Below are 12500 nucleotides of genomic sequence, written 5' to 3' on the forward strand. Positions count from 1 at the left end.
CTGATTGCCTTATCAGTAGATTATATTACCTTATATTAATTACCTTATCAGTATATTAATAAGGGAGAGGTGTGTGTGTGTGTGTGAGAGAGAATTACCCGTCTTGCTTCTTCTCAATGCTATACAGGCAGATGGAGCAGTCCGTACGAAACAAAATGATTGTGTTTCTGAACACGTTGAGCAGCAAAGTTTCAGCGTGCAGCTTTGTAACGCTGGCAAAGGCGTTGTCCAGGTTTGAGGAGCGGAGATATAATCTCAGCTACAGAAACATAGAGAATGTTATACAATCTGACATCATTTAAATGTGTTGATCTCCGTTATCTAGAATATCTACTGAGTAGCTTTTTCACTTAAATATCTACTGAGTAGCTTTTTCACTTAAATCTGATCTCTAACAAGACAAAATGTTTTAGTAGTTTTAAGAGTGAGAGAGAAAGAGAAAGAGTGCAAGAGAGAAAGAGAGCGAGAGAGAGAGAAAGAGTGCGAGAGAGAAAGAGAGAGAGCGAAAGAGTGCGAGAGAGAAAGAGTGCGAGAGAGAAAGGGAGCGAGAGCAAAAGAGAGCGAGACAGAAAGAAAGTGAGCGAGAGAGAAAGAGAGACAAAGAGAAAGAGTGCGAGAGAGAGAGCGCGAGAGAGAAAGAGAGCGAGAGCAAAAGAGAGCGAGACAGAAAGAAAGCGAGCGAGAGAGAAAGTGAGACAGAAAGAGAAAGAGTGCGAGAGAGAGAGTGCGAGAGAGAAAGAGCGAGAGAGAAAGAAAGACAGCGAGAGAGAGAGAGGCAGGCTGGTGAGGAAATGATCCAGTTGTACACAAAACAAAACCAAACAAACATGTCAGCTTCATCCAGTCAGCTACTTGTGAGTACAGATGACAATCAGGTGTAAAGTGTTGCGCTCTACCTCCTCCTGCTGGTCGATGAAATTGTAACAGGCAACAACAACAAAGTCGTTCCACCAGGTGAGACCTCCAGTTACAGTCATACTCTGTTCCTGTAATGAACATACCATACATAACTGTAATAAAGAGCACAAACTGGAATGTTTACACACTGAAAGTTACAAATATCACAGTTAATCATGACTGAAATGAAACACAACCTTTACCTGTGTAATGTTTCCAAACAGTTTCCATTTCCTGGTATATAAAGAGTAATGTGCAAATCCGCGTCTTCCTGCTACCGCCAAACACTGACCTGCAGAGTCTATGGCTGCAAACTGATACACACATTAATCTCAATACCTGCATGAACTCCCTTTAAACCAGACACACACAGACAGACGAACACACACACCCCGAGGAACACACAAACACACTTACCCGTATTGGCCAGTTAGATTCTAGATATGTGCTGTGAATCTGAAAACAGAAACATTCAACAATTAGCAAGTTTTTACTCTGATACAGAATCCTCAGAATCCTGGATCAGTGAGGAACACAACACAGGGCTGTCTGATCTACACAACACAGGGCTGTCTGATCTACACAACACAGGGCTGTCTGATCTACACAACACAGGGCTGTCTGATCTACACAACACAGGGCTGTCTGATCTACACAACACAGGGCTGTCTGATCTACACAACACAGGGCTGTCTGATCTACACAACACAGGGCTGTCTGATCTACACAACACAGGGCTGTCTGATCTACACAATAACAGGGCTGTCTGATCTACACAATAACAGGGCTGTCTGATCTACACAATAACAGGGCTGTCTGATCTACACAATAACAGGGCTGTCTGATCTACACAATAACAGGGCTGTCTGATCTACACAATAACAGGGCTGTCTGATCTACACAATAACAGGGCTGTCTGATCTACACAATAACAGGGCTGTCTGATCTACACAATAACAGGGCTGTCTGATCTACACAACACAGGGCTGTCTGATCTACACAACACAGGGCTGTCTGATCTACACAATAACAGGGCTGTCTGATCTACACAATAACAGGGCTGTCTGATCTACACAATAACAGGGCTGTCTGATCTACACAATAACAGGGCTGTCTGATCTACACAATAACAGGGCTGTCTGATCTACACAATACAGAGCTGTCTGATCTACACAATACAGAGATATCTGATCTACACAATACAGACCAGTCTGATCTACACAATACAGAGATATCTGATCTACACAATACAGAGCTGTCTGATCTACACAATAACAGGGCTGTCTGATCTACACAATAACAGGGCTGTCTGATCTACACAATAACAGGGCTGTCTGATCTACACAATAACAGGGCTGTCTGATCTACACAATAACAGGGCTGTCTGATCTACACAATAACAGGGCTGTCTGATCTACACAATAACAGGGCTGTCTGATCTACACAATAACAGGGCTGTCTGATCTACACAACACAGAGCTGTCTGATCTACACAACACAGATATCTGATCTACACAATACAGAGATATCTGATCTACACAACACAGAGCTGTCTGATCTACACAACACAGAGATATCTGATCTACACAATAACAGGGCTGTCTGATCTACACAATAACAGGGCTGTCTGATCTACACAACACAGAGATATCTGATCTACACAACACAGAGATATCTGATCTACACAACACAGAGATATCTGATCTACACAACACAGAGATATCTGATCTACACAACACAGAGATATCTGACCCTCAGTATGTGGAACACCGGTGTGTTTCAGATCATACCAGAGAACAGGCTATTTATTATTTGAATCTTGTGTGTACCTGCACTACATGCCAGTGTTTGTGTCCCAGTAAAGTGCTGAGCTGTGTGTGTGTTGTGCTCCGTGCCGAGTGTTGCTCCTGGTTGTGTATCTGAACTGCAGCATCTCCACACGTCATCAGCAGCCGATCCTCACCGTGGAGAAGCACCTGCTCCTGATTACTCTAGAAACCAAAAAAAAAAATTAAACATCTGTAAAATCTATTTCATCCAAATCAGAATTCTGATAAGTCGTCTTTAGTTACGTTCTTTTATGTCACACGAGTTATTTTGTTGCTATAAACAATTATCAGCCTGATAAACTAGAGGCAAAAGATAGGAGAGATAAAGTAGCTATAATATAATAATCAACACTTTCAGCTTCCTCAAAATGAGCCTTTCTACACTGAGGAGATTTTGCATGGCACCAAAATATCTGACTTGTCATTTTATAAATCTTATTCCAGTTCCAAACACCATGTCCTGGTTCTTCTTCTTTTTATTAAATATCTGCGTCCTGATTGGTTAGGTGCTATAAAATAAATATCATGATCACTTACAGTGTTGATGATAATCTAGTGGTCAGAACATGTATTTCGTGCACTAAATGCTCGTGTTCTTACCGTACAAGGATTGACTGTGAGAGCGCTCTTAATGAACTGGAACTGGAGGATGGAGGCCTGGCTTAACTGTGCTGTCAGTTCCGTGCCCACCTCTGTACTGCCAATCACCCACAGATGGTAACCCTCTGCCCCCCAGCTCTGAGAAGCACACAAACCAACCACATTACACCTCAGCAACCTACACCACAGGTCACCACACCACATGTAACTAACCTGCAGATTCTCCCAGATACAACACAACAAAACAGGTTCTATTTAATGATAGATATACAGATAGTGAACAGCTATACACACACACCCCATATATATATATATATATATATATATATATATATATATATATATATATATATATATATATATATATATATATATATATATATATATATATATATATATATATACACACACACACATATATATATATATATATATATATATATATATATATATACATATACATACATATATACATATATACATATATATATATATATATATATATATATATATATATATACATATATATATATATATATATATATATATATATATATACATACATACATATATACATACACACACACATACATACACACACACAATATATATATTTATATATATATATATATAAATTGTGTGTTATTTGGTAAACATTAAACCACTGAAAAGTGCTGAGATGATTCACCATAGAGCTGATCTTTAGTGGCTCCTTCTTACTGCCATCTGATCGATAACTGAGGAGAAAAAGAGGAAGGAAGAAAAATGTGGAAGCAACAGTTTATTTTTATATATATATATATATATATATATATATATATATAAATAAATAAACGCACACTTTAAAATTCATGGTGGATAAAATTGCCTATTTTCTAAAATGTTTCAGGAGTAAAAATCTATACTGTGGGTTTAATAATTTTGTGAGCTGCAAATAAATCACCCTGTTTATTGCTATATTGAACAAGTGTCATCACTTAAGTACACAATACAGGTCAATTTTTAGGCTACATGACAACTCACTCTATTGTCTAACAAACATTGTGTTGAGATAATTGGCCTGTAAAATATAATATTTAAATCAATGTAGTAAACTGTTGATCCTGCTTTTCTCAATCACTGAGCAATCGCTTCACCACTTGAAGGTGTAATGATGTGCAAATCGTGACTGAAAAGTCTTTCTAGTTTCTGATTTATGAGTGAGTGTGTGCGGGAGACTCACGTGAAGTCCTCTCCGAGCGTGCAGACCAGATGAGCTCCAAACACACTCCACATGGAGAGACCTCCACATGCCCAGGTCACCATGACAACGCTACAGTCCGGAGACCAACGAATCAGCTTAACTGGACCTGTTTTATTATGGATATCTGAGAGAGAGAGAGAGAGAGAGAGAGAGAGAGAGAGAGAGAGAGAGAGACAGAGCGCGCAGGGGTGAGAGCGAGTGAGAGAGAGCAGGGTGAGCGAGAGAGAGGGAGAGAGAGAGAGAGAAAAAACCAGAAGGAAAGAATGTTTAGCCACTATTAAATTAAACTAATTTCTCCCTAAAATTCCACAATAACCATCAGTGCAAGCTGAAAAGTCCCTAACAAACCTGAACAGATTAACACCAAAATGTCCTCCTCCTGTCTTACACTAGGGGGCACCACAGAGCCACGAACGCCACCTAGACACAAGCAGCTTTAACTGGAAGTGTTCGGCCAATTTTTTGGCCCTGTGTTATCAGTAAAAGTGAGTCAGATATGAGCTCAGCAAAGAAAGATCACGGAACAAAATGCCAACAAGTTGCCACTTGCCTTGTAGAAATGGCATACAGACCAACTCTACTCTATAAACTCCAACATCCTCTGCTTTCTATCCAACAGCAGGACGAGAGCTGTTCAGAACATTTTGTTCCACAGAACTAAAAGAACAGGATTTCATTCATGGCTGTTTGTAAACCTTTTATGGGACCTAAGGGCCATCCTGCTTACACCCCTTTAAGCTAGTTACACACACACACACACACACAAAATCACTGCAAGTCACAAGTTTCTGTAGTATGAAGTCGGCGACAGGCGTTCCTATTACTGGTTGCCATAGTAACAAGGTTGATCAGTGGGTGGAGCATCTAGCATTCCACTTGGCACGAAAACTTTGCTGCTAAAAGTAAAAAAAATTTGAAATAAGATATGAGATGAAGGAGAAGCCGCTCACTAATGTATTCACTCTCACTGGCAGTCACAGCAAAAAAGCCATGTATTTGTCTAAACTTAAACGTTTCTCATCATCTCTTTACATTCCCACGTCTCGTCGCCAAAAGGTAGGACAGCTCTCGCTGAGAATAAATCGATTCCAGTTGCTATGTTGACACGTGTATGAACGCAGCATTACTCACTGAAACAACCTCTAGTGCTAGAGAAGGTAAGTTCGAGTGTGATCATTAAGGCGTAGTGGGAACAAACTGCCATTTTTGCAGCTTTACAGGAAATAAGAAACATTATACAAAACTAATATTATACAAACGTGTGTGTGTGTGTTACCTGGGTAGTGTTTGGGGCTTAACTCCAGTTTGTGCGACAGCTGCATTGATCCTGTAGTGTTGTCTATCATGTAAACCAACACAGAGCCACTAAAACACACAAAAAATATTTTCCTTCATGTTACACCGAAACATTTTCCACTTAATAATCATTTAATAAGCAAACAATATCATGCAGGCTTGTGTTAAGATCTTCCAGGAGAACGATCACTCCTGCACACACAAACACAACCACACCCCCCCACACACAACCCCCCCACACACACAACCACACAACCCCCCCCACACACAACCACACAACCCCCCCCACACACAACCACACAACCCCCCCCCCACACACACACAACCACCACACACACACACACAACCACCACACACACACAACCACCACACACACACACACACAACCACCACACACACACACACAACCACCACACACACACACACAACCACCACACACACACACACAACCACCACACACACACACACAACCACCACACACACACACACAACCACCACACACACACACACAACCACCACACACACACACACAACCACCACACACACACACACAACCACCACACACACACACACAACCACCACACACACACACACACAACCACCACACACACACACACAACCACCACACACACACACACAACCACCACACACACACACACAACCACCACACACACACACACAACCACCACACACACACACACAACCACCACACACACACACACAACCACCACACACACACACACACAACCACCACACACACACACACAACCACCACACACACACACACACACAACCACCACACACACACACACACACACACAACCACCACACACACACACACACAACCACCACACACACACACACACAACCACCACACACACACACACAACCACCACACACACACACACAACCACCACACACACACACACACACAACCACCACACACACACACACAACCACCACACACACACACACAACCACCACACACACAACCACCACACACACACACACACAACCACCACACACACAACCACCACACACACACACACAAACACACACACAACCACCACACACACACACAACCACCACGCACACACACACACACACACAACCACCACACACACACACACACAACCACCACACACACACACACACAACCACCACGCACACACACACACAACCACCACACACACACACACACACAACCACCACACACACACACACACAACCACCACACACACACACACACAACCACCACACACACACACACAACCACCACACACACACACACAACCACCACACACACACACACACAACCACCACACACACACACACACAACCACCACACACACACACACACACAACCACCACACCCACACACAACCACCACACCCACACACAACCACCCACACACACAACCACCCACACACACAACCACCACACCCACACACAACCACCACACCCACACACAACCACCCACAACCACACAACCACACACAACCCCACACACACACACACAACCCCACACACACACACACAACCCCACACACACACACACAACCCCACACACACACACACAACCCCACACACACACACACAACCCCACACACACACACACAACCCCACACACACACACACAACCCCACACACACACACAACCCCACACACACACACACACAACCCCACACAAAACCCCACACACACACAACCCCCCCCCACACACACAACCCCCCCCACACACACACAACCCCCCCCCCACACACACACAACCCCCCCCACACACACAACCCCCCCCACACACACACAAACCCCCCCACACACACACACAAACCCCCCCCCCCACACACACCCCCACACACACACCAACCCCCCCCCACACACACACACCAACCCCCCCCACACACACACACCCCCCCCCCCACACCCCCACAACCACCCACACACACCCACACACAACCACACACACACACAACCACACACACACACACACACACACAACCACACACACACACACACACAACCACACACACACACACAACCACACACACAACCACACACACAACCACACACACACGCACACACACACACACACACACACACGCACAACCACACACACACACAACCACACACACACACAACCACAACCACACACAACCACAACCACACACACACAACCACACACACACAACCACACACACACAACCACACTTTAATTTCATAATATTTCATCTCTCTCGTTAACTTTACTGGAAGCTGCCCAAGTTGTTAAACATTTTAAAAGAAACGCATGGCGCTTTTACACAAATCTTTTAACGTCTTTGCTACGACAAGTTTAAAAAGCAGCCCACATTCCTTTGCTTTACCGCATTTTATTTGTGGCATTTAGCACGTGAGCTTCATCTGCTGTTTAACGCATGAAAAATATTTAGCATTTTGCTCTTCTTTCATTTTTCCTCTTACAAATTCTTTTTTTTCTACATCAGCGGTTGGCCACAGGGTTATTGGTATTGGTGTGTGTGAGATTTGTTTCTAACTCATTAAGAGAAACCTGTAAACTGTACCACGTTATTTAAGGCTAATCATAATACAGAAACAATGACAAGTGATGTCCGTTTAGTAGCAAAAAAAAAGAACAAAACGACTCATCGTTGATATGGTGGAATGTTCTGGAAGGAGATTTAACATTCATGGAAGGAGTCTTTTCATTAATTTTCAAACCCTGATCTCTGAACCCCACACACACACACCCCGATCTCACTGTAGGTGTTCACTATTTATGAGTCACTCAGTGTGTACGTGTGTGTGATGGGGCAATTAATTCACATCTTCAGCTCAGGATAATCTTCATTGAAAGGCTCTAATTAAAAAAAAAAACAAAAAAAAAAAAACACACACTTCATACAAGCGAGTGTACCACACACCACCCCACACTAGTACCTCGCACAGCCAAAAGCCATCAGTCTGTATTTGTTGTTCACTGCTACACACGTGCCGTCTGTCACGTCTGCTGCCCAAACGCCCTGCAACTGCTACACACAGAAAGCACACAAGATGTAATTAGTATCCAAGTTCACTCAAAATTAATTACACACACTTCCCAGATCACATGCTGTCTGGTGTGAGAAGCAAATGTGGTGTAGAAAATAGGTTCAAGTCAATTTTTTGTTTTAAAAAAAAAAAAGAAGAAGAGACATAACGCTTGTATTAGGGGGCATGGTGGCTTAGTGGTTAGCATGTTCGCCTCACACCTCCAGGGTTGGGGGTTCGATTGGGGGTTTGCATGTTCAGGTTTCCTCCCCCGGTGGCAACTGTGGCTTACTTGGTCAGAGTTACAGCTAGATAAACCTTACTGCCATTTCCACAAGTTCTGACCTCGGTGGAGAGCCTGGTAGCGGTTGGCGTGATGAAGCCGAGTCTTCCGTCATCGAGCACGACCGCGAAACCATCCAACGTCACACAATACTCGATTTCTCTGATGTGGACGCCGTTCAGATCCAAACACGGACCTCCTGGCACGCACAAAACGATCGAATCATGAGACAGTTTTGGGAAAAAAAGGCTGAAATAACACTTAATGATGTGTAACTTGAGAATAAAAGCTCACCACGTGAAGACTGCAGGTCCAGAGAGAAGGGAATGGTGCTGAGGTTTACAGCTCTGCGCCCGTTACACACGCCGTCCCAGTGCAGCATGTGCAGATAACCGTCAGCTGTACACACCAACAAATCCTCCTGCAGAGACTGAAGGCTGAGAGAGAGCGAGAGAGAGAGATACACAAGTACGTGACTCTTAGACCCTTCTGTCAACATTATAGTACGTCACATCACCTCCTTCATTACAAAGTTCAGCATGTCAGCAGCTCACTGTGACACACACACACAGTTCTCACTCATGATATCAGTATTGCGTTTGAATTACGCTCGTTTCTGCCAAACGCCGACTTTATTACTAAGTGTGTACGAACGCCACACAGACAAACGAAGGCCAAAAGACAGACGTGAAACAACGATCCGCTGTGAGAAACAAGCACAGAGTTCTTCAACATGATCGTGTTAAAACTTAACACATTTGTTAAAAAGCAGAAGGAGAGATACAGTGACATCTATAATCCCATAATTTGGAATAATTGACAAGAGGCCTGAACCACAAGCTAGTGCTCAGTAAGCCAGCTGTGATTAGACTTAAGCTGCTTGCTATTGGGAATTGCTGATAAATCCATCATGGGGACAGTAATGTAAACGGCAGGAAACATTTAATTTCTTTAGCTTTGTGGCTCAAATCAGCAGCTTGGGCTGTTACATCTGTTACATTTGTTTACTCTCATGAACAAATGAATGACGAGATACATTTTGAGTGACATTAAGGGAATCCTGCCCTGTACTTGTTACACTAGAAGCTACAGGTTAACACTCCACATCTGGAGTCCTCAAGTATAAGGTTTGTAAAGAGCATGTGTGTGGGGTTCAATTTAGTGCGGTGTATTTAAAGTACTTATGTGCCGTGGGTGTGTGTGGGTGTGTGTGTGTGTATGTATGTGTACCTGGTAATAGGAGCCTCCAGGTCGACTGGTTTCTTCATTTCCACACTGAGCGCAGGAGCACATTGTTCCTCTTTATACCCAGGAGTAACCTTGACACGCACACTACCCCTATAACACACACACACACGCAGGCACGCAGACGCAGGAACACAGGCACACAGATACAGGCAGACACACAGACACGTACACAGACACGCAGGCACACAGACATGTACGCAGACACGCAGGCACACAGACACGTACGCAGGCACACAGACACGTACGCACGCACGCAGGCACGCACACAGACACGCAGGCACGCAGACACGTACACAGACACGCACAAAGACACGCAGGCACGCACAAAGACACGCAGACACGTACACAGACACGTACACAGACACGTACACAGACACGTACACAGACACGTACACAGACACGCAGGAACGCAGACACGCAGGAACGCAGACATGTACACAAGCACACAGGAACGCAGACATGCACAAAGACATGCACAAAGACACACAGGCACGCACAAAGACACACAGGCACGCACAAAGACACACAGGCACGCACAAAGACACACAGGCACGCACAAAGACACACAGGCACGCACAAAGACACACAGGCACGCACAAAGACACACAGGCACGCACAAAGACACACAGGCACGCACAAAGACACACAGGCACACACAAAGACACACAGGCACACACAAAGACACACAGGCACACACAAAGACACACAGGCACACACAAAGACACACAGGCACGCACAAAGACACACAGGCACGCACAAAGACACACAGGCACACACAAAGACACACAGACACAAGGATCATTAAAGCAAAACAATTATTGCTGCAACATTGCGTTGTCTCAACTTCTAACTCAAAATGTTATCCCATCTGTTTAACAGACTATCACATACAAATTGTTTGCACTCAGACAGCAGTTTATATAACAGCAGCTTGTTCACCGGGACGTATAAGAAAAGTGTAAATGTGTGGAAGGAGTCTTCAGCGTGAGCAGCTGGCTTTCTGGCTTCTCTGGAACATGACAAGCTGCATTTTCTTTGTCTTGTCATCTTCAGACTAGCAAGTACATGTCTTAATGTCTACTGTTCCGACGGAAAAGACAGTGGCTCCCAGTCAGAGAGGTGAGAGAGATAGAGGGAGAGAGAGAGAGAGAGAGAGAGAGAGAGAGAGAGAGAGAGAGAGAGAAAGAGAACAGACAGACAAGTTCTGACTTGAAAAAGAAACAGCTCTTCTATTGATGTGCTTCTAGGAGAGAGCTTCTGAAGAGGAAAACTGAGAAAACAAGAGATCTCTGATATGTCTAAGTGTGTGTGGACTTCAGAAAGTGGAGATCAGTGTGTGGAACAGATGAGACGAGAAGAAAAGAAAGATGACACCACAGGAGAGATAGGGATTGGTGTTTGTAGTTCAAAGTGGTGCACTGTGGGTGTGGGAGAAAGACAAGCCAGAGAAGTGTGTGTGTGTGAGTGAGTGTGTGAGTGTGAGAGAGAGCGCCAAAAGAATTCAATTCTCTACCAAGGGAATCTATAAATATCTAAACAGAATTAGAATACATTAATACACAGTAAACAGTTACGCCGCATGCGTGACCTCTTTAACCTGCATCATTCTGTCAGACGTTTATTTACTTTCCGTCTCAGCCGTGAGTGAACCTTCTGTCCTCCTTTGATGTGATCTTAAAGTGCCATTATTCTTTAATAGCTGCAAACAAACAGGATGTCCGACACAGACATCATCTATCGTCGTGTTTGTTTGGAGTTGAATCGGTCTCGTGATTTTGTGTTGCCAAGAGACTCCAAAAAGATGAAAACGAATCTGGATTAAATTGGATGTGACCCGAAGAACTCGAACCTGCATCAACGCCCATGGCACAGTGACGGCTGCCGAGATTGAGATTTCCTTCACGTTTGCTTGATGTTTGCTGAACGTTACCTGAAGTTCTGACCCTGTATCCGCATGATATTCTACATGAGCTGATTCAATACTTGCATGAATATTCAGAGGGGCAGATGTTCTGTTTTTTTTTTTTTTTGTTTCGAAAACAATTCCTTTCAGTTTTTTGTAATCGTTAAATCGTTC

At 43.8% G+C, this 12500-nt stretch overlaps 1 protein-coding gene across 4 annotated transcripts in view; it reads right to left on the reverse strand.

Annotated features, from left to right (window-relative positions):
- ric1 (RIC1 homolog, RAB6A GEF complex partner 1) overlaps nt 1-12500 on the reverse strand; it is a 46428-nt gene that overhangs the window by 7790 nt on the left and 26138 nt on the right. For 3 of the 4 annotated variants that reach the window (XM_060890796.1, XM_060890795.1, XM_060890793.1), the window contains 13 exons: nt 10406-10513; nt 9470-9612; nt 9238-9374; nt 8803-8894; nt 5846-5934; nt 4549-4693; nt 4015-4063; nt 3327-3464; nt 2727-2888; nt 1315-1353; nt 1101-1211; nt 897-986; nt 99-259 (listed from right to left, as the gene is read on the reverse strand). In XM_060890796.1, coding sequence (XP_060746779.1) covers nt 99-259; nt 897-986; nt 1101-1211; nt 1315-1353; nt 2727-2888; nt 3327-3464; nt 4015-4063; nt 4549-4693; nt 5846-5934; nt 8803-8894; nt 9238-9374; nt 9470-9612; nt 10406-10513 — 1464 coding nt within the window. The remainder of the gene's footprint in view (nt 1-98; nt 260-896; nt 987-1100; nt 1212-1314; nt 1354-2726; nt 2889-3326; nt 3465-4014; nt 4064-4548; nt 4694-5845; nt 5935-8802; nt 8895-9237; nt 9375-9469; nt 9613-10405; nt 10514-12500) is intronic. The other variant, XM_060890794.1, reaches the window with a different exon arrangement.

Source organism: Tachysurus vachellii, chromosome 17 (genome assembly GCF_030014155.1).
Source record: "Tachysurus vachellii isolate PV-2020 chromosome 17, HZAU_Pvac_v1, whole genome shotgun sequence".
Lineage (NCBI taxonomy): Eukaryota > Metazoa > Chordata > Actinopteri > Siluriformes > Bagridae > Tachysurus > Tachysurus vachellii.